This window comes from Palaemon carinicauda, chromosome 20 (genome assembly GCF_036898095.1).
Source record: "Palaemon carinicauda isolate YSFRI2023 chromosome 20, ASM3689809v2, whole genome shotgun sequence".
Lineage (NCBI taxonomy): Eukaryota > Metazoa > Arthropoda > Malacostraca > Decapoda > Palaemonidae > Palaemon > Palaemon carinicauda.
The window spans coordinates 42,697,880-42,721,931 of record NC_090744.1 but is presented as its reverse complement, the minus strand read 5'-3'; the positions used below and the strand labels follow the sequence as shown (position 1 = coordinate 42,721,931).

The window sequence follows — 24,052 nt, the reverse complement described above, 5'->3', positions numbered from 1 at the left end:
CCTTGATCGGCGCACAGAAGTATCCTCGGTGGTTGTGGGCGTGTCTTACTGAGACCGTCACTCCCACCCGCAGACGATTGAGCCCTTATTTTGCTCGTCTGCAGAAGAAATTTAGGGGAGAAAACGCTGGTCTCAGGTCTCAATACCTCTTAAACATAAAGTTCAGACCTATGCCAGACGTACGAAGTTAGAGTTCAACAACCCGGATGCAGTCTTTGGGTTAGCTCTGACTCTCCTCAGTCATCAGTTGAATGCACTCCGCCTAAGAGGAGTAAGGTTCTGCCGCAACAGATCTCTGCTGTTAAGGCTTTACCTCAGCAGACCTTAGTGTCTGCCGACCCCAAGTTGACTCTACTGCAGTCCATGCAGTCACAACTTTCGGTCTTGATGCGTGAGTGTCGGGCTGAGAGTGTTGCGCCTCCGCCTCCGCCTACACTCCCCCCGCCTGCGCTCGCTCCGCCTGATCGCAGTTCCACCTGCCAGGCGTACGATGTTGAGCCACGTTCTGAGTTGGCTGTTCCCAGTGGTGCTCAGCCTCCGCCTTCTTTAAGGCAACCTTTACAATGGGATCAGGAGGATTATACCTCTCTTCCTCCGCCTGCGCTCGCTCCGCCTGATCGCAGTACCACCTGCCAGGCGTACGATGTTGAGCCACGTTCTGAGTTGGCTGTTCCCAGTGGTGCTCAGCCTCCGCCTTCTTTAAGGCAACCTTTACAATGGGATCAGGAGGATTATACCTCTCTTCCTCCGCCTCCACTTGCTGCTCCACCTTAGCCTTGCGCCTCAGGAGCCTCAGCTTGCGAGACATTTACCTTGTTCTGCGCAGCCTCTACCTCATCGCGCTCCGCTCACACAGGAACAGGAACTTGCTACTCCGCTTCCGCCAACCGCTCAGCAAGCGCAACCCTTGGGTTCAGCCACTCATGCCAGGAGTCAGCCTCCTCCACCCATGCGCCTACCTTCTGCTACTTCCTTTGATCAGCCTTTGCAGACTGAGCCTCAGGTGTTCCCTCAACAGAGTCTTGAAGAGGAAACCTCAACTATTGTTGTTCCAGCTCGTTCTGACTCTGCTGTTCAGCATACCTTACCTCCATTTTCAAACCTTATGATAATGGAGGTTATTTGTATTACTTATAAAAATATATTTGTATTCCTTGCAATATGTTTTTAACAATATCGCAGAATATGGCAAAAAATATGAATCATGAGTTATGAATGTAAGGTAAATATTATGTTGATATTTAAACCCCATGCAAGCATGCATAAGCACTCTAGCACTGGTCATGGAATTTCTGAGAAATGTTAAACGCCATGCACACGCTCTGCTTACCTTACAGCATGCTCTACATACAGCATGCTCTGCTTACAGCATGCTCTGCATACTACATGCTCTGCATACAGCATGCTCTGCATTCAGCATGCTCTGCATACAACATGCTCTACATACAGCATGCTCTGCATACAGCATGCTCTGCATACAACATGCTCTGCATACAGCATGCTCTGCATTCAGCATGCTCTGCATACAACATGCTCTGCATTCAGCATGCTCTGCATTCAGCATGCTCTGCATACAACATGCTCTACATTCAGCATGCTCTGCATACAGCATACTCTGCATACAACATGCTCTGCATACCTTACCGCATGCTTCTCAGTCACACATCTTTGGTTGTTGCCAACTCACTAGACTGTCAAGCAGTTTCATAACGTTGCCTTCTAGTCTGCTGCTTTTGCACCAGTGAACCCTCACTGAGAGAACTTAGCTTTTCTAGGATATGGTCCCTGTAGATGAGAAAGTTCTTTTCTCCCTCCTTCTGATATTCCCTTGAGGACTCTGTCATTTGGAGGGAGCCTTTAGCTGCATAGCCTCCTATGGACTTTTATTTAAGCGTAACATGCTTTAAGGGAAGGTAATGGTTCCACTTCAGTCGCTAATCCCGTCTGTTACCACACCTGCTCCCTTAGACCTTGAGCTGTGTTGCAAGACATGCAGTCCAAGCTTAGTCCTTGTTAGAGGATTTTTTGTTTACGGAGTCAATGTGTCACGGGGAAGACGTTCAACAACCAACAGAAGTGACTTGTTGTGACGCAGTGCGGCAACCTCAGCAACCCGATAAGGAGTTGTCTGTACGACCCAGACAGTCTAGACAGATTCGGGTTGTCACTGTACTTCCTCGCTTGCCCATGATTGACAGTTCACAGACTGTGCAGCAGTACCATGATCTTGTGTCCGGCTCCGTCAGACGACTGGCTTTTAAGAGCTCCCACAAGTCGTCGCTGTCTGGAGATTTTCAAATGGACTATGGATCTGACCAAGGAACTGGGCCTCCTGGTCAATTTTGAGGAGTCTCAGCTCGTTCCATCCCAGACCATTGTCTCCTTGGGTATGGATCTTCAGAGTCGAGTTTTTCGGACTTTTCCGTCGGCCCCAAGGATCTTCCAAGCCCTAGAATGCATCCAGAGCATGCTGAGAAGGAACCGATGCTCAGTCAGGTAGTGGATGAGTCTAACAGGGACACTTTCATCGCTGGCCCTGTTCATCGTGTTAGGGAGACTCCACCTCCCCCCCCTTCAGTATCATCTAGCTGCTCACTGGATAAAGGACATGACGCTAGAGACGGTCTCAGTTCCTGTTTCCGAAGAGAGGAGGTCTTCTCTCGCGTGGTGTAAGAACAGCTTTCTTCTCAAGGAAGTCTACCTTTGGCTGTTCAGAAACACGACCGCCGTCTCCTCTCGGACGCATCAGACACGGGCTGGGGTGCGACTTTGGACGGACAAGAATGCTCGGGAACATGGAATCAGGAACAAAGGACACTTCACATCAATTGCAAGGAGTTGTTGGCGGTTATTCTGGCCTTGATAAACTTCAAGTCCCTCCAGCTTAACAAAGTGGTGGAGGTGGACTCTGACAACACCACAGCCCTGGCTTACATCTTCAAGCAGGGAGGGACTCTTTTGTGGAAGTTGTTCTAGATTGCAAGGGACCTACTCATCTGGTCTAAAGATCGAAAGCTAACTGGTAACGAGGTTCATTCAGGGCGGTATGAATGTCATGGCAGATCACCTCAGACGGAAGGGTCAGGTCATCCCCACAGAGTGGACCCTTCTCAAGAATGTTTGCAACAGACTTTGGGCCCTGTGGGGTCAGCCAACCATAGATCTGTTCACTACCTCGATAACATAGAGACTCCTGTTGTATTGTTCTCCGATTCCAGACCCAGCAGCAGTTCACGTGGATGCTTTTCTGCTGGATTGGTTCCATCTCGACCTGTATGCATTCCCGCCGTTCAAGATTGTCAACAGGGTACTTCAGAAGTTCTCCTCTCACAAAGGGACACGGCTGACGTTGGTTGGCTCCGCTCTGGTCCGCGAGAGAATGGTTCTTAGAGGTACTGCAATGGCTGGTCGACATTCCCAGGACTCTTCCTCTAGGAGTGAACCTTCTAAGTCTACCTCACGTAAAGAAGGTACACCCAATCCTCCACGCTCTTCGTCTGACTGCCTTCAGACTTTCGAAAGACTCTCAAGAGCTAGGGGCTTTTCGAAGGAGGCAGCCAGAACGATTGCCAAAGCAAGGAGTACATCCACTCTCAGAATCTATCAGTCTCAAGGGGAAGTCTTCCGTAGCTGGTACAAGACCAATGCAGTTTCCTCAACCAGTACCACTGTAACCCAGATTGCTGACTTCCTGTTATATCTAAGGAAAGTAAGATCCCTTTCAGCTCCTACGATCAAGGGTTACAGAAGTATGTTGGCAGCGGTTTTCCGCCACAGAGGCTTGGATCTTTCCACCAACAAAGATCTACAGGACCTCCCTAGGTCTTTTGAGACCTCAAAGGAACGTCGGTTGTCCACTCCAGGCTGGAATCTAGACGTGGTCCTAAGGTTCCTTATGTCATCAAGATTTGAACCTCTCCAATCAGCCTCTTTTTAGGACCTCACATTAAAAACTCTTTTCCTCGTGTGCTTGACAACAGCTAAAAGAGTAAGTGAGATCCACGCCTTCAGCAGGATCATTGTTTTCACATCTGAAACGGCTACATGTTCCTTGCAGCTCGGTTTTTGCTAAACGAGCTTCCTTCACGTCCTTGGCCTAAGTCGTTCGAGATCCCAAGCCTGTCCAACTTGGTGGGGAATGATCTGAAGAGAGTACTTTGCCCAGTTAGAGCTCTTAGGTACTATCTAAAAAGGTCTTAACCTTTACAAGGACAATCAGAAGCCTTATAGTGTGCTATCAAGAAACCTTCTTTTCCAAGTTCTAAGAACTCAGTTTCTTACTATTCAGGCTTCTGATTAGAGAAACACATTCTCATCTGAAGGAAGAAGACCTTGCTTTGCTGAAGGTAAGGACACATGAAGTGGGAGCTGTGGCTACTTCAGTGGCCTTCAAACAGAACCATTCTCTGCAGAGTGTTATGGATGCAACCTATTGGAGAAGCAAGTCAGTGTTCGCATCATTCTATCTCAAAGATGTCCAGTCTCTTTACGAGTACTGCTACACCCTGGGACCATTCGTGGCAACGAATGCAGTAGTAGGCGAGGGCTCAGCCACTACATTCCCATAATCCCATAACCTTTTAACCTTTCTCTTGAATACTTTTTATGGGTTGTACGGTCGGCTAAGAAGCCTTCCACATCCTTGTTGATTTGGCGGGTGGTCAATTCTTTCTTGAGAAGCGCCGAGGTTAAAGGTTGTGATGAGGTCCTTTAGTATGGGTTGCAGCCCTGTATACTTTAGCACCTTTGAGTTGATTCAGCCTCCCAAGAGGAACGCTGCGCTCAGTAAGGAAGACGATCTTATTAAAGGCAGAGTAACGGTTCAAGTCGACTTCCTTACCAGGTACTTATTATTTCATTGTTATTGTGGATAACTGATTATATGAAATACGGGATACTTAGCTATCCTTTAGTCTTGTACACTGGTTTTTCACCCACCCCCCTGGGTGTGAATCAGCTACATGATTATCGGGTAAGTTTAATATTGAAAAATGTTATTTTTATTAGTAAAATAAATTTTTGAATATACTTACCCGATAATCATGATTTAATCGACCCTCCCTTCCTCCCCATAGAGAACCAGTGGACCGAGGAATAATTGAGGAGGTGTCAACAAGAAGTACTTGAGTACCTGGCCACAGGTGGCGCTGGTAAGTACACCCCCTTCTAGTATTGCGATAGCTGGCGTATCCCTCCATAGAATTCTGTCGGGCAACGGAGTTGACAGCTACATGATTATCGGGTAAGTATATTCAAAAATTTATTTTACTAATAAAAATAACATTTTTCCTTGTTTCCTTTCTTCTCTGGGCTATTTTCCCTGTTGGAGCCCCTGGGTTATAGCATCTTGCTTTTCCAACTAGGGTTGTAGCTTAGGAAGTAATAAATAATAATGATCCAAAATTCATGTTTGTTCCAACACGGTTACTTACCTAGAACTACCTTCTCAGGAGTTACTGGTTAACTCTACCTAACCGACCAGCTTTTTGTATAGTTTACCCTCTTCCCGTTTTCTACGGGGTCAACCTCTGGCAGTGTGGTACGTGCCCTGAGGCGCCCCGGGGTCGGGCAGCGTGCTAGCTCAGGTTGAATCGTCAGTAAGTTTCTGGTCGCAACGTGATCAACATCTCTCCGCGCTCTCTCTTACCTTGTGCAACCCTTTGTGTCCCCAGATCCTTTGTGCTTACCGCGTGTTACCCACGTGTTTCCTTTTCACTTTCCCTTTACATCCTTGTGTCTCTTGGTGTGTTAGCTTTGCGTTATGGAGCATCCTCGTCGTTGGCCTGGGCCTGTGGCTGGGAAGTCTTGCGGGGCTTTCCTTTCCAAGCCTGAGGTTGATCCCCACTCCTTGTGCTCCACGTGTAGGGGGAAAGCGTGTTCCCCTACCTCTACGTGCCCGGAGTGTGTTTATTGGACGGAGATCCAGTCGGTGCTCTTCGGAACGAAGAAGAAGAAGGCAGCTAAGAAGTCGCCTAAGGACTCCAGCATATCTTCGCCTGTGGTTTCGCCAGACGCCTCGGCAGACCGTAGCGCCCGTCCTTCTTCCCCTACCTAGCGTAGGGGACGAGGTAAGTCCGTTGCGGGGAAGAGGCCCATTGCCCTTCCCCAAGAGTCTGATATTCCTGTGGGGGAAGTGTCCAGTGAGGGGCAGGCATGTGTGGGGCCTGAGTGTAGTGCGGAAGTGTGGGTAGGAGGTGAGGGCCTGGTGCCCGCAGGTCCCGTCTCCTCGGAAGACCCTATGTGGGGTAGACCGAGTATTGATACTTCCCTTGCCTCGTGGCGTGTTTCAGGTGCGTCAACCGCCGAGGGAGACACGGAAAAAGGTAGTTCATCGTCTTCAGACCCCACCACATGGGTGGCCCCTAGGACTGCCTTCAGGTCTCCCGTTAGAGGAGAAGAGGATGTGGAGCAATGGCTCTGTAAAGGGCTCGCGCGGTCCCCTCCGGCTCCCTCGGCTACGTTACCCCCCGTGTTTCTGCAGCCTCCCACACCTGAGAAACGACGTGAATTTCCCCCGCAGTCTTGGACGTGTCGGGCGGGCGGGGAGCTTCATCCTCATCATCGTCAGCGTCGTCGTCATCGGACTCCTCCTCTTCTTCGTCGTCAGAGGACGAGGACAGGAACCTTAGCAAGAGGAAGAGGGAGAAATCCCGCAAGAAGAAGAAGTCTCGTTCCCGATCGAGGCATGGTAAGAAAAGGTCGAAGTCCTCTAAAACAGTGGTTCCCAACCTTCTTCCAGTGGTGACCCCATTTCAGCTTAACCATACTTTTTGCGACCCCACTCAAATTTCAAGGCTATCTGTATATTTTTTTTTTTTAGATAAAAGAATATAATTGATTAAAGTACACTGTTTATCATTGAATAGCAAAAACCCCAAAAATGCACTTATATATAATATATAATTTCTTTATATAAGACACACTGCATAATAGAATGTTATTGATATGAGTAACGCAAGCATTATCTTGATAATAAACAATGATGTGATTTATGTGATGGTTAAAACTGCTTTTCCATTTCCAGTATCTCAATCCGCAGTGATGTTTTCGATAAAGCACAACGTAGTTCATCTTCAGCATAGAGATTAGTTCTCAGCTTCGACTTTATTTAAAGTACAAATAAAAAGGTCACTTCACACATATGTCGAAGAAGAAGGCATAAAATTTTAAGAATACCTTCAGCCAAATTTGGATACCGAAGTATCCAAAACTGAATCTCTGTTAGAGAATCAAAGTCAGCTTTGGCACTGTCAGATCTAATAAGATCAGTAAAATTCCTATGGATATCTTTCAGGAACATTATCAATATATAGTTTATTTGAGGTAACGTGTGGGATAACTGAGGCTTTTCTGGAAAAATATTGGCTAAATTCCTCTTTTAAGATCACTAAGAAGGAGAATGAGTAAACTTTGAAAACTGTTTGAATGGAATATCAGTGTCCTTTTATTCAACAGATGCATTTAATGTGGGAAACATGCAAAATTTTCTCTTTCTTCATTTACTCCAAAACATCCAGCTTCATTTGGAAGGCATTTAGTTTTTCTTTCTGAAGTGGAAGATAAAGTTAACTGTTTTAACAACTGATTGCATAAATTTTAAAATCTTTGGCAATGTTTGTGCAGAAATTACTTAACGATGTATCATGCTATGAATTCCAACAACCTCTGGGGAAATATTCTTTACCTTCTGTTGAAACCCTGATCTATGACCTAGCATAGAAGGTGCACCATCAGTACACATACCACCGACATTTTCCCACATCTATCCTCTTTTTTTAAGAAATCCTATATTTTTTTTTTTCAAATGTACCCCCGCTTTATTTGTTTCTAATGGTCTGCAAGAAAGAAATTCATCCTTAAAATCGCCATTAACTATTAACCGAGGAAGATTACCTATATATATTGATTCATCAACTTTTAATGTGATGAGATCAAGTGGAGATGTACAGTATGATTAGAAAGCGTTATAATTTCCGAGGATTTAACTACCTTATCTTCGCTTACGTCATGAACGATGTGTTTTGCAAAAGGTGAATGAATTCCTCATCAATGACATGCGGTTTTTTTTTTCTTTATCTGTCAAGAAGGAATTTTTTTTTTTAGATCCACATGCTTATTCTTGGAAAAAAAATGGGCTTTCTTTACTGATCTTTGCATTTTTCGACTCAAAATGATGTCTTAACCTATCTTGAGTCATTGATTCTTCTGAGAGCACTTCACTGCACATCAAAAATTGAGTTTTTTCTTTTCCTGATGAGATAAAGCAAGTATAACCGATGTTAGAGTTGTCCTCCATATATATCTGCTTTCCTTTGTTGTTTGCCATTGCCATAATTGCAACAACCTATTCCAAAATCAAATGAGAGAGAGAGAGAGAGAGAGAGAGAGAGAGAGAGAGAGAGAGAGAGAGAGAGAGAGAGAGAGAGAGAGAGAGAGAGAGATTAAAATCAATCAATTAAAACTTGATAATGATAACTATGATAATAACAAGGAAAATGTTATGAAAACATATAATTATAAACACAAATGTGTCTGCATTTGTGTCTTATATAAATGTATGTAGTGCACACACACATGCATATACACAGATACATATACATACACACTTCTCTCGTCCTTTCTTTCATTTAAATTTTTTTAAGGAATTTTACACTATACAACGTATCTGCATTTTAAGTAATCACCAACAACTCATTTGTCATTTCTGTCTTATATATGTATGTCTTACTGCAGCTAAGTTTATGAACAACAATATTTTCGCCATATATGACTATTTTGAGTTTCCTAATTTGTAGATAGAATATAGTTTTTAATAAATATCATAATTAATAGATAATTCAAATATCAAAATCTTTCTATTACGCGAATACAAATAAAAAACTTGATAAAGTTGAATAATGAAATTTACAACATAACAATGCTCCATACCTATAAATTTCCTAATACAAATTCATTGTTTGTTCAAGCCGACCGGTAGCAGTGACACAGACATACCAGATACAATCTCTTTAAGTAACGAAAATGATATATATACATATATATAAACACGTGTATATATATATATATATATATATATATATATATATATATATATATATATATATGTATACGTGTAAATGTATATATGTATATATATGTATATATATATATATATATATATATATATATATATATATATATATATATATATATATATATATATATATATATATATATATATATATATATATATATATATATATATATATATATATATATATATATATATATATATATATATATATATATATATATATATATATATATATATATATATATATATATATATATATATATATATATATATATATATATATATATATATACATATATATGTATATATGTATATGTATCCAAAACACAGGATGGGACCAGATATAAAATACAGTTTGTTAAATCTATGGATAAACCCTATAAGTACTTTCCACAGAGATAATCGTTCTTATTAAACCTCTGTACAAAATGATCTGAAAAAGGCCACTAGATAGCAATGTAATGTATGTACATATGAACGATCGGCCCAGTTAATCGTCACATTAAGGTATATGCTAAAAAGGGAAACAACTCAGTTTGAGTATGGTCATTCTATCCTTCCTTTTTTAGATTTATATATACCACCTTAGGTAGGAATGGGGAAGATTTTTGGTAAAGCCTACTGAATCCTCCTAATCCAATGATATCAGCCAACCCCTTTTATATTATTATCATGCCTTCACGACCCCAAGAAAATTGCTTGCCGACCCCAATTGGGGTCGCGACCCCAGGGTTGGGAACCACTGCTCTAAAAAGAAAGCGAAGAGGAGTACTGTAGGTCCAAGGACCGGGTTAATTTCACAGTGCCCCGGAGCGAGCTGTTTAGGTTTTCCACAGCCGCGGCCGCTTCCGGGTGGCTCCCTAGAGCCTCGCCTTCTGTGTGTCATCCTCCTATCTCCTTCGGACCAGCCGCCCGGCAAGAGGGCTCGAACCGGGACCCCCGTGTAGTGTCTAACCCAACGGTAGCCTCCGCCCCTTCTTCCCTTAGGAAGGATATAAGGAGTATGAAGGAAAGCTTAGCGTCGACCACGGGCACCTTGGAGGCCTTCCTTAAGCACCAAGGGCGCCCGTCGGTCCGCATGGATCCCCCATCCACGGAGCCCCCCGTTGAACAAGGTACTCCCATGACAGATGCCTTCGTCTCCACGGGGCAGCCCATACCACTGGCAGGCTCGTCGGGCGTTGGTACTCCCATGACGGATGCCTTCGTCCCCACGGGGCAGCCCATACCACTGGCAGGCTCGTCGGGCGTTGCCTTTCCCATCGTCACGGCATACCCCCGTACGGAGGAACTGGTGACGGAAGACCTGGTTGAAGGAGGGGAGTGCTCAACTGACGACATCTCCGACCGTAAGGTTCTGGCCCTAATTTGGAGGCATCACCGTTTGGATGAACCCAAGCTCTCAGCTGCAAAGGCCGTATTATCCAGACTGTCCAGGATGATCGACAGCCCGGTACAACAAAAGCCCTCTGTCTCTCCCTCTCGCTCAAGACGTGAAGTTGGGGATGGAGCAGATAGATGAGTACTTAGCAGGACTAGCAGAGGCCCCCAGAAGCCAGAGTTCCTCCAAGCTTCTTCCGAGCCTGAAATCCCAGAAACGTTTTTACGATCCCTAAGGGCATCGCTGTGGTCCCCGTGCGGTAGAAGCAGCGGTGACCGCGCTGAACCAGGGAGCCTCGGAAGACACGGCCTCCACTGCCCCCGTGTGCTTTTCCCCGTCAGAAGCCTCTATGATGGAGGACATGGCACAGGACCTGGTCTACGTGTCCTCCTGGTTAGATTGGTGGTCTTGCACTTTGATGGGGTTTCAGGCATCCCACGACCTCTCCCTCCCAGAAAATCAGGTCATGCTGAGGGATCTTGTTAGCTCTGGAGGCAAGGCATTTAAGTTTTTATCATCCCAGTCTCTGTCGGTGGCTTCAAACTGGGTCCTGAGGAAAAGGGATACGGTACTGAGCAAACTGGTGCGGAAGTTGCCGGACAGAGAAGCGAGGAGGCTGAGGAATTCCTCCGTGTGGGGGAATGACATTTTCCCCATCAATTTGGTGGAAAATACAATGGAGAAGGTGAGGAAAGTGAGAGAAACGGATCCTAGGCCCCCCCCCCTATGAGGAAGGCCACGTTTAGAAGAGCCTCAACGGACGTCCCTCACTCCTCACAGGCCACACCCTTGCTGCCCCGAAGAGAACCACCTTCAGCTCCTTGGCTTCAAGCCTCGCAGCAGCCCACCCGTAGGGCCACCGCAGGCCCTCAGTCAGCCTACAGACCCTCCTACGGTAACGCTAGGAGAGGTAGATCGGGCAGCTCCTCCAGAAGAAGGTAGGAAGAGAGGCCCCCTACTCCTTCAGGAGCCCCTAGTAGGGGGATGCCTCAGACATTTTTGGCAAGCATGGCGGGATCTCGGTGCGGATCCCTGGACGGTGACGGTCCTGAAGAAGGGCTACAGACTCCCTTTCCTAGAAGAGCCTCCCCCTCTCATCACAGCCCATCGGGCCGAGTGCCTGGCTCCAAAGGACCCCTTGAAGAGGTCGGCGCTACAAGAGGAAGTAGCGTCCATGATCGACAAGGGAGCTTTGGAGACAGTGGAGAACCCCGGCCCGGGTTTCTTCAGCAGGCTCTTCCTTGTGGGGAAATTGACAGGAGGGTGGAGGCCAGTCATAGATCTCTCAGCCCTCAACAAGTTCATCTCAAAGACGGACTTCAAAATGGATACCCCCAAGACAGTGCTAGCAGCCTTGAGGGAGGGGGATTTCCTCATGTCTCTCGACCTCAAGGATGCCTATTTTCAAATCCCCGTCCACCCCTCCAGCAGGAAGTTCCTCAGAATCAAGTGGGAGTCCAGTGTCCTGCAGTTCAAAACCCTGTGCTTCGGCCTCTCGACGGCCCCGCAAGTGTTCACAAGAGTGTTCGCCACGATCTCGGCTTGGGCACACGAGAAAGGCATACGTCTACTCAGGTACCTGGACGACTGGTTGCTTCTTTCTGCCTCAAGGGAACAACTGAAGGAGCAAGGTGTTATGTTGCTCGACTTCTGCAGGGTGTTAGGGATCACGGTCAACCTAGGGAAGTCCCAACTAGTCCCCAGCACCAGAATGACTTACTTGGGGATGGTCCTGGACACCCAGTTAGTAAGGGCCTTCCCCTCAGAGGAGAGGTTAGCCAACCTAGAACGTATCCTTAAACCCTTCCTGACGGGACAACCCAGGAGGGCCAAGGACTGGCAGAAGTTACTGGGTCATCTGGTTTCACTGGAAAAATTAGTACCGCCAGGGAGACTCAGGCTCCGCCCGGTACAGTGGAATCTGAAGGAGTCGTGGACCCAAGGCAAGGAGCCCTACAAAATAGTCCCAGTCCTCCCGAAGATGAGAGAGACCCTTCTTTGGTGGAACATCAGGTCGAACACAGAGAAGGGAAGGCCATTGACCTCCGACCCCCCGGAGATGCTGTTGTTCACGGACGCATCGAAGGAGGGTTGGGGAGCACACCTGCTAGTAAAATCGACAAAAGGGCAGTGGTCCAGCGAGGAGGCGTCTCTCCATATAAACATCCTGGAGATGATAGCGGTTCTGAGGGCGTGTCGACAGTTCGTACACTTCCTGCGAGGGAACACTGTGGCGTTAATGTGCGACAACGCCACAGTAGGGGCGTATGTAAAGAAACAGGGAGGCATGAAGTCAAAGGTCCTATGCGCCCTAGCCACGGAACTGTTAGAGTGGGCTACAGAAGAAGGGATAGAACTGACGGCAAGGTTCATTCCAGGAAAGAGGAACGTGATGGCCGACGGCCTCAGCAGGGCTGGTCAAGTGATAGGTTCGGAGTGGACCCTACACCCGGAGGTAGCTCGAGCAGTCATCCTAATGTGGGGCTCCCCAGTGATAAACTTATTCGCCACACGTCTGAATGCCCAACTCCCCGTGTTCTGTTCTCCAATCCCAGACCCGTCAGCAGCGTTCGAGGATGCCCTCCAACATCCCTGGGACGGTCTCGATGTGTACGCCTTCCCTCCCTTCAGTTTGATCAGGCAAGTGTTGAACAGAGTGAGAGTGTCGTCCAACCTGTCGATGACTTTAGTAGCGCCCTGGTGGCCGGAGAGAGACTGGTTCGCAGACCTAAAGGAATTAGCTCTTCGTCCTCCTTGGCCACTTCCGGACAGGCCAGACCTCCTGCGTCAACCTCATTTTCACAGGTGGCACGAAAACCCTCGATCCCTCCGCCTTCACGCGTGGAGGTTATCGAGAAGCTCCTGAAGAAAGAAGTATACTCATTGAGAACCGCGGCAAGGATGTCGGGTTATCTACGGCGTTCCTCGGCGGTAGTCTACCAGGCAAAGTGGGCAGTCTTCCTGAAGTGGTGTGCATCCAAAAACATTAGGCCCTTAGGGGCATCGATCCAGGACATAGCAGACTTTCTGGTGTACCTGAGAGACGACGTGGGTTCGTCCATTCCGGCCATCAAAGGAGTTCGAGCAGCCCTAGGTCAAGTCTTCCTCCTTAGGGGCATTGACTTGGGAGCCTCAAGGCACATCTCTATGCTCATCCGCAGTTTTGAGCAATCATGTCCCCCCCAGGAGGTACGGGTTCCGCAGTGGGACCTAGCCAGAGTTCTCAAAGTTCTGTCAGAGCCGTCCTTCGAACCTCTCAGGGACGCACTAGACAGAGAACTCACCCTTAAAACAGCCTTTCTTTTATCCCTGGCCTCGGCGAAGAGAGTTAGCGAGTTACACGGCCTCTCTTACAAGGTCTCACACTCCAAAGGGTGGAGAGAAGTTGTCTTTAGGTTCGTCCCTAGTTTTGTGGCGAAGACGCAGAACCCAGCGTGTTGGGATCCTCGGTTTGATGGTTTTTCGGTGCCAGCCATCCCTCGCTCCGACAACCCGAAGGATCTACAGTACTCTTATGTCCCATGAGAACAGTAAGAAAATACCTGGAGAGGACTGCAAAATACCGTCCTCAGATCAAAAATTTATTCATCTCAACAGGCCGTGTGAAGAAACCGGTCTCGAAGAATTCTATCTCTTTCTGGCTGCGACAGGTGATAAGGAGGGCCTACGAGGCTTCTTGGACTCCTCTCCCAGGAAAACCAAGGCCTCATGATATTAGAGCTCTGAGCACCTCTCTGGCTTTCGAGAAAAACATGGCTGTGGGTAAGATCCTGAAGGTTGGGACCTGGTCTAGACAGTCCACCTTCACGGAACACTATCTCAAAGATTGTACGAGAAAATCCTTGGACAGGTTTTCCATTGGCCCAATCGTTTCGGCCCTTCAAGAGATCTAAGGTCATAGCCCCAGGGTAACCGGGGGTGTTAATGCCAAGAGACACTAGTTCCTTCCTTAACCTTACCCCCCCCTTTTTCCTTCCTTCCCCGGACCGTCCGGGCCAGGAAGATGTTGAAAAGACCTTAATCACTGAAAGGAACACCCTTCAAGAGGACATGTATCGGAATTGGTTTTGAAAAGGTAAGCCATTTACACACTAAGTGAGCTTTTTGGATAGTTTCCCCTACTTTTCGTGCAGTTTTCTAGTGGTCGTGGAACCAAGACCTCCTTAGAGGTTCCCTCTCTCGTGTGCCTCCCCGTCGAATTCTGATCCCTGCAGGACACTCCCACCTCCTAAAGTGTAAGTCTCCTAAGAAGGTAGTTCTAGGTAAGTAACCATGTTGGAACAAATCACAAATTTTCTAAGTAATTTGTATTTTTCCTAACATACTTACCTAGAACTACCTTCGGGTTATGGCCCACCCATCCTTCCCCGAGAACCTGCAGGATCGAGTAATACGTTGTCCAACGAAACTTACTGACGATTCGACCTGAGCTAGCACGCTGCCCGACCCCGGGTCGCCTCAGGGCACGTACCACACTGCCAGAGGTTGACCCCGTAGAAAACGGGAAGAGGGTAAACTATACAAAAAGCTGGTCGGTTAGGTAGAGTTAACCAGTAACTCCTAAGAAGGTAGTTCTAGGTAAGTATGTTAGGAAAAATACAAATTACTTAGAAATTTGTGATGTTTGTAAGTCAAACCATTCAAGTTTTTATAAAAAGAAAATAGATTTTTTTTTAATGTAAGTCCATGATTTTTTACAGTTCTCTTTATAATTGTTTCACTCTTCTCCTAACCCCTTTTGTTTCTCACTGCCATAATTTTTGACTGCACAAAAAAAAAGTGTTGCTCTTGAAAGACTAGCATTGAGAATTTTTTTTTCTTTTCTTTTTTTTTGGGGGAATTATGAAACATGCCTGCTAACAAAATTCTTGTTAATTTTATCATAGAATATCATAAATTATGGATTAAAATTAAGTAAATACAATGTTGTATCCCTCCATTTTTAGTGGTTTCAGTATCCTAATGTGTATTTGTATTTGTAGGCAATTGCTATGGTAGAAGATGAGAAAAAGAGATACCGCCCTACAAAAAATTATCTTGAACACCTTCAGCCCCTAAATTTGTCTGCATTTGAGGTAAGAGAACTTGAGTGCTTGAGAAATATTTTTGTATACAGTACTGTTAAGTTGTGGTAATAATTTTTTTCAGTCAATATTACTGTATATTACATCAGGTTTTTAATTGCATTCTATAAATGTACTGAAGAATTTTTGAGGAAATGTTGATATGTTTTTAAACTGTTAAGCAAGCAAGCTTGATTTATTGAAATGTCCTTTTGAGCAGTTTTTTCTTTAATAGTTCTTTGGCATATCACGGTATACATGTCGCACACTTAGTACATAGCGGGGGGTGTTTGGTTACAGAGACCTGGGCGAAAAGCAAAAATCTGCAAATACTTGCTGCCCAAGGATGGCCAACCATTACCTACTTGCGGTTGACTAACTCTCTAGGTAACCAACTCTACTGCTCTAAATTTTTTTTCCAGTGCTTTCTGTAATGGTATTTTAGTTCATACTACTTTTCAGATGTAATTGTACATTATTAACACAACTTCATTACAAGGTAAAACAACTAATAAACCAAAAATCATCACCACGACTCATAAAACTAGTCACCACCACAAAACGCTTTGTATACTTTTCAACAAAACACTTGTTTGTATCTAACATCACTCAGGGATACTATACAGAAAAAAAGTTATTAACCCTTTTACCCCCAGGCTTTTTGGAAATTTCCAACCCTTAACCCCCAAGGGGTTACTTTTTTCCCAGCACATTTTGGTGTATATTTCTTTTAAATTGCTCTAAAAGCCTAATTTTTGTCATAGGGAGGTCAGGTTGGTCTCATTCTCTTGGAAAATGTCTGAATTTTCTCAAAAAAATATCAAAAATATGAAAAAAATAATTTTTATAGCATTTTTTTGCAAGGACGTACCGGTACGTCCATGGGGGTAAAGGGATGGCTTTTGTGAAACGTACCAGTACGTCCTTTGGGGGTAAAAGGGTTATTAGTTGATGGTTGAAATGCACTTGGAATAGAAAACAAAAGTGAAAAATGCTTTAATCATACATACATACACCAAGGCACTTCTCCCAATTTTGGGGGGTAGCTGACATCAGATAAATGAAGCAAAAAATGGGGATGTCTCCTCTCTATGTTCCTCCCAGCCTGACAAGGGACTCAACCGAGTTCGGCTGGTACTGCTAGGGTGGCACAGCCCACCCTCCCACATTATCCACCACCGAGGAAGCTTCATAATGCTGAATCCCCTACTGCTGCTACCTCGGTCATCCAAGACACCGGAGGAAACAGCAGGGCCTACCGGAACTGCGTCACAATCGCTCGCCATTCATTCCTATTTCTAGCACGCTCTCTTGCTTCTCACATCTATCCTCCTATCACCCAGAGCTTCCTTCACTCCATCCATCCACCCAAACCTTGGCCTTCCTCTTGTACTTCTCCCATCAACTCTTGCATTCATCACCTTCTTTAGCAGACAGCCATTTTCCATTCTCTCAACATGGCCAAACCACCTCAACACATTCATATCCACTCCAGCACAATTATCTATTAAAAGTCATGCTTTTTTAGATTGGATGATATCGGCTTAAGTGGACTGTCCGCTATGTCTTGCATTTTTTTTTCTTCTAATTATTCAAAATGCACCTTACATTCCTCATTCGCACAGATACGGTAATGACTCTTTTCACTCATAATGAAAAACAGCACAAAAAAAAAGCTAAGAGAAAACAAAATACAACGATCGCCAAAACCCCAAATCAGAGTACTTCACCAAAAAAGCAGACTGGTACACCGAGCAGGGAAAGCGAAGAAAAACTCTTAATGACGGACCAACGTGTTATCGATCCGGCCGGCAGAGATGAACTGAAGAACAGAAAACGGGAATGATTCCTCCTACCACCCTTTAACGGGTGTTACCACCCAACCACCACAAGGCGGTTGCCTAGTTTTAGAAAAATTCTGCCGAAATAGAGATAATTAGCTATGTATATATAACTGCCAGGTAAGTATTCACAAAACTTTGTTTTATCATAAAAACTCCATTTTCTATACTGTATATGTTTTAGACATATAATACCGTCATCATACAATAATTTCAAGTCATTTGATCAAAAATTTTTTGATTTATTAGCAAAAATCGTGATTTAAAAAAAAAAAACTGGGTATTGTTTTTCTCCACTGATATGATATCAATTGTATTGAAAATCATACCATAAAAACTACTTTATAAATCAAATAATTCTGTGTGACAGGCAGCTCGTCATATCCTCTGGTAGTGACCACTATTTAATGTCACACTTCCCATCTTGCTAGTTTTCCTTGTGGGGTAAAGTGGCTCTGTGACGAACTGCTCTTTCGGCTGGCAGGTAGATTTGCCGGAGAAGGCATACGGTCAGAAGAGCAATTAGTCTACAAGATTTCCTGTATATGTTCGACCCCTAGGACTCATATTCCTAGATTCCAGGACATCTGTCATCAAGGAAGTATCTTTGATCATACAGGCATACCATGCCAAGGTGCAGCTCCTCAGTTTTGACAGCAGCTCAGGATTTCATGAGAGTTTTTACCCTAGTTTCAACCTGGTCCGTCATGATCGGCTTCGTTCTCCAAAGACTTCTGGACAACTGGCTGATCCTAACACTCAGTGGCTAACCTTCATTACCAAAATAGATACTGTACTCCTACATAAAGAGCTCCAGGTTTTGTATAGCTAGGAAAATTACAAATTATTTCCAAATTTGTTTTATTTAAGCTTTAGTTGCAATTCATTCTCAAGTATATTGTAAATATCTTATTCTTAACATTTTTGGTAAAATATTCTTAGCTTTTATCATTTATAATGCATTTTTCAGCGTCATTCCACATTATTATCACTTTTGTATATTTGTTCATTTTTAGGTTTGATCGAATAAGAATTATCTTATAGATGTTCTTTGTCCAGAAGTACATCTTCTGTTATAGCTATGATAGGTGAAATAATTGCAAGTAAAGGTTCAGTACAATAGAAATGGTTACTTTTAACAATGAAAACTCTGAAAGCTATAGAAAAAGTAAATACCTGGAATGTTTTTATTTCAAGTACTTGGGGTCTGTTGTTGCAGTAAATGGTGTAGTGGAATAAGATGCACGTCTGAGAGTTAATGAAGGATGCAAAGTGTTAGTGACAGTGAAGGGAGTGGTAAAGAATAGAGGGTTAGGCATGAATATAAAGAGAGTTCTGTATGAGAAAGTGATTGTACCAACTGTGATGTATGGATCGGAGTTGAGGGGAATGAAAGCGACAGAGAGACTGAAATTGAATGTGTTTCAGGTGAAGTGTCTGAGGAGTATGGGGGGTGTATCTCGAGTAGATAGGGTTAGGAACGAATTAGTGAAGGTGAGAACGGGTGTAAGAAATGAGTTAGCAGCTAGAGTGGATATGAATGTGTTGAGGTGGTTTGGGCATGTTGAGAGAATGGAAAATGGCTGTCTGCTAAAGAAGGTGATGAATGCAAGAGTTGATGGGAGAAATACAAGAGGAAGGCCAAGGTTTAGGTGGATAGATGGAGTGAAGAAAGCTTTGGGTGATAGGAGGATAGATGTGAGAGAGGCAAGAGAGCGTGCTAGAAATAGGAATGAATGGCGAGCGATTGTGACACAGTTCTGGTAGGCCCTGCTGCTTCCTCCGGTCGCCTTGGATAACCCAGAGGTAGCAGCAGTAGGGGATTCAGCATTGTGAAGCTTCATCTGTGGTGGATAACGGGGGAGGGTGGGCTGTGGCACCATATCAGTACCAGCCAAACTTGGTTGAGTCCCTTGTCAGTCTGGGAGGAACGTAGAGAGGAAAGGTCCCCTTTTTTTTCATTTGATTGATGTCGGCTACCCCCCAAAATTTGGGGATGTGCCTTGGTATATAGGTAGAGTTAATTTTTAAACTGACAATGTTTTTATTATGATTGACTATTCATATATCAAAAGTTTAAAACTTCTTACCAATACTTCAGACGGAGGTCATGCGTGTGGAATTTGAACGTGTATCTGCCAGACAGCCAATGGACACACTAAGCATGAAACGTTATGAATTACCACCACCACCTCCAGGCAAAATGACTGATGTAGCAGCTTGGAGTGAGTGCGTAGATAATTCTATGGCGCAATTAGAACATCAGGCTACAAGGTAGTTTATCTTGTTTATTTTTATGTGATCTTCCCAAATATATTGAATGCTCTCTTATTGTAGCTATATGTGAAGTTTAGACATTATTTCCTAGTAGTTAGGTATTCATAGAATTAATAACTTCAAAAATACAGAATTTTCGTAAGCCTAAAACTGACCTTCAGTTTTCCTACAATTTCTAAGTATTTTTGGTTTATATTCCTTGTCCTAAGCGTTTGTGTGTTGGCTATATCTCATTTTCATCAAGTGAACATGTATAGTTAGATACCGGTATTACTTTTCCTTTCATCTTTTCCTCAATTTATGTTTTCCACTTTGTCATGAAATGTTCCTTTATTACCGGTAAGCAGGAAGTACACGGCTGTAATCAGGTATTTTACACTTGTACAGCATAAAGATCCATCAGTTCACGAATCAATCCAGTCTACAGTATTGTTCATATTTCTGTATTACCATTAACAAGCCATTCACTAGATTTCCTGTAGCAGTACTGGAAAATTTTGTGAATTTTTTTCTCTTTCCTTCACTCTACTCTCCGATATCATATTAGGATTTATATTTCTGCTTCTATTTTATTCACTTCACAATGTAAAGTGCCCTAAACAACAAGGTAGTCAGAGTTCCTACCAGTACAATACAGTATAATATTGTCATTTTGTAGTTGTTCCGACACAGATATAAACCTTTCGCTATTTATAGGGTATTACTTTTGGCAATGCCGAAAACCAGCCAAGACAATTTTATTGAGGGATAATTACCCCATCTGCTAGTTAGCGGAAGGGGGTTGGGGTAGACTGGCTACCCCGCTCGCTCACACCTGTCAGTTGAGTAACCACTTTTACTTTTGGCTCGTTAGAGTGCAGATGTACCGTCTCTCTTTCCTCCCAGTGGGAGAGGTTTGCACGTAAGAAGAAGTCTAAGCGCGAATCTTCGCTTTCGGGGTCTTCCTCGAAATCGAAGAAATCGCGGGCTTCTGCTTCCTCTACGCCCAAATCTCTGCCCGAAGCTAATTCTCGACCAGGCCCTTCTGGGGCACGGCCGAGCAGTAGCGTAGGGCTTGTGACTCGAGGTCAACCGTGTGGGATAGGCGAAGGTGTCGTCTTCCCTAGTGAATCAGCTCCTTCCCTTCCCCCAGGGAGCACCTGTTCCTTTCCAGACCTTGTGTCTTTGTGGCCATCGCTGGGCATTGATGGTCCCCCTTCGAAGGAAGTTCTCCTCGTACTCCTCCGAAGAGGAGCAGAGAGAAGGCGGTCATCTCCTTCCTCTGCGGAGGTTGATCTTCCTCTCGTGGGCACAGGTGCTGTTGCCTGTCGGTCAGGCCGAGAGTCTGGTTCCAACGCCGAGGAGTCAGCTAACCCACAAGGGTCGGTGGCAGGGCTCTCTCCAAGGCAAGCTTCCCCTTCAGGGGAACATATCTCTCGTTCGCGAGAGAAGATTGCTTCTTTACATCGGCAATCTCCTTACGCTTTTGGTTCTCCTCCAAGGGCGGAACGAGAACCTTGTTATAAGCGTAGTTCTCCTTCGGGTGAACTCTTCTCCCCTGCGGAGGAATTATCTGTAGACCTCAATCAGTCTCCCCCTTGGGCGGAGTCTGTTGAACGTTCCTCTCCGGAGGTTCGTAGAGTGGAGGCGTGGGTAACCCCTCTCCACCCCGGACGTTATCCTCCTTGGGCTGTGAGGGGACGTCTTTTTGAACCTGCTGGTTCTCCTCACGTTGACCCTTCGGGGTCTCATGGCTCTCGTCATGTTGATCCTGCGGGTTCTTATGACAGCAGGAGTTGCTGAACCATCGGGCTCTCGCGGCTTGAAACCTTCGGGTTTCTGTTTCGCTGAACCATCGTGCTTTCGTAACGATGGTAACGTTGAACCTCCGGGTTCTCGTGCCATCAGTCACGCTGACCCTTCGGGGTCTCGTGACAGAGGAACCTCGGTTCCTTGTTACGTTGACCCTTTGGGGTCTCGTAACCTAAGTTACGCTGAACCCTTGGGCTCTTGTAACTTTAGTCACGCTAATACTTCGGTCGTTCGTGACTGGGAAACTTCGGTTTCTTGTTGCGCTGACCCTTCGGTGTCTCGCAACGCAGGCTACTTTGGGCCTTTGGTCTCTTGTAGCCTTAATTAGGTTGACCCTCCGGGGTCTCGTTACAGAGAAACTTCGGTTTCTCATTGCGTTGATCCTTAGGGTTCGCGCAACACAGTTCACGCTGAACCTTCGGGTTCTCGTGACCATGGTCATTCTTTTTATGACAGAGAGTTTTTGAACTCTCCTTTTGTTGATCATTCGCGCTCACACAACACAAGCTATCGTGAACCTTCGGATGAGCGTAGTAGTGAGTTCTCTCACCACCCTGAGAGCTCTCGCACGCACAGCCAAATTGACGCGCACGATTGGATTGGCGCACACGACTGATTTGGCGCGTGCAAACGAAATGGCAAACATGGGGCGCGGGTTCAACCTATAGCGCGCTATATGCGCAAACATCCTGTTGCTTGTCACGTGCGCGAACAACCTATTGCGCGACACGCGCTCGAACAACCTTTTGCGCGCCACGTGCGAACAACCTGTTGCGCGCCACGCACGCGAGCAACCTGTTGAGTGCCACGGGCGCGAGCAACCTGTTGCGTGCCACGCGCGCGAGCAACCTGTTGCGTGCCACGCGCGCGAGCAACCTGTTGCTCGCCACGCGCGCGAGCAACCTGTTGCTCGCCACGCGCGCGAGCAACCTGTTGCGCGCCACGCGCGCGAGCAACCTGTTGCGCGCCACGCGCGCGAGCAACCTGTTGCGCGCCATGCGTGCGAGCAACCTTTTGCGCGCCACGAGCGCCTGTTGCGCGCCACGCGCGCGAGCCACCTGTTCCACGCCACGAGCGCGAACAACCTGTTGCGCACAATCAAGAAGGGCGCGCGCACGAGCACCCTTCCGCCTACCAACAGTTCGGTGCGCAACCATCTTGATGCTCACAATAAATCTCTCAATCCTCCTAGGCCTCATCAGAGACAACAGTCCCCTGCGCGACCGAGCCCAGATCCTATCCCTAAGGGTAGGCCTGTGCCGATCTTGCCTGTAGGGAAGCCTTCCTCAGACAAGAGGGTTAGGAAACCTGCCCTGGTTCCTAAACCCAGGAAGCAGTGTCTGCCTAAGGACCTCCCCCTTAGTTCCTCAGGAGCCCGTGACCCCCCATGGCGTAGCGCCTCATTCAATGTAATGCGGGATGAGAAGGCAGATTTACTGGCGAAGAATGCGGCATCCGAGTTGTTACCAAGGAGGTATCCCATTCCATGTAACGATCTCCTACCTTACATCAAGAAATTGGTTTGTGATAAATGGCAACAGCACTGGGACAGTCAAGACGGCAATAAAATGAGGGAAGTAACAAATATCATATCACCTTGGAGGTATAACATGATTCCCCGAAAATGGGAGACGACTCTTTGTCGTCTCCGTATTGGTCACACACGGTTGACACACGAGTTTCTGCTGAAGGGCCAACACCAACCGTATTGCGAGGACTGCTTAGTACCTTTAACAGTGAGGCATTTGTTGACCGAATGCCCTAATTTTACTAACTTAAGAAATAGATATCTGTTTGAGGCTCAAGGTGAGGATGGCAGGTTTATCCTTGCCAAGATTCTTGGACATGATGTGTCTTACTATGCGAGCGGAATTTTTAGATTTATTTCAGAAGCAGGTCTTCTGAAAACTATTTAACTATTTTAATGACTTCTTAATTTTTATGGTTTTAATCGAATTCTCTTTTAATTTTCATATACAGTAAATGGTATCGGCGTCAATGACCTTAGATGTCAGGATGCCAGAAAACTTTCAATCAATCAATCAATCAACCATGAAAGAGTCGTTCGACGCTCCCAGCCGTTAGGTGACACACCTAGGATCCATTTATCGCCTCCTCTCATCCCAGGGTTCTCTCCTCCCTCCGACCCTAGGAGGAGTTCGGAAGATTCCGCGCATGCGGGTCCTTCTGGCAAGGGGAAACGGTCATCCCCTCGCAAAAGACCTCTGGAGGAGATTAGGCAAGAACCTCAGGGTAGCCCCCTGCAGTTCAAGATGCCACAGGCCAGACCAAAGGGGAAAAGGAAAAGGATTTGTCCTTCGCCCCCCAAGGAGGATAGGGTTACTTCCTATGGAGATCCCTTCCGTCCCTCACCGGTTGAGATAGTGTCTAAGGAGGCACTACCTGTGACTGGACGGGACTCACCCCATATGGCAGCGGACTTACATTCCACCCGAAAGCCGACGAAGCCCTCTAGGCCCTTGTAGACAGAGGACCTCCGGCCTCGTGGGAGAGAACCGAATGATTTGTTCACCATCCCCAAATCCTCGGCCAGGCTTCCTTCCTCACTGCCTTCCGGACAGCCGTAAGCGAGCACCTCCTCGGCAGTCTCCTTATCCCCAGTCTA

The 24,052-nt window shown here is 45.8% G+C and overlaps 1 protein-coding gene across 2 annotated transcripts in view; it reads left to right on the top strand.

Annotated features, from left to right (window-relative positions):
* Positions 1 to 24,052, top strand: part of LOC137660306 (pre-mRNA-splicing factor SPF27-like) — a 97,601-nt gene that overhangs the window by 51,976 nt on the left and 21,573 nt on the right. For both annotated transcript variants that reach the window (XM_068395102.1, XM_068395101.1), the window contains exons 3-4: positions 15,437 to 15,529; positions 19,460 to 19,632. In XM_068395102.1, coding sequence (XP_068251203.1) covers positions 15,437 to 15,529; positions 19,460 to 19,632 — 266 coding nt within the window. The remainder of the gene's footprint in view (positions 1 to 15,436; positions 15,530 to 19,459; positions 19,633 to 24,052) is intronic.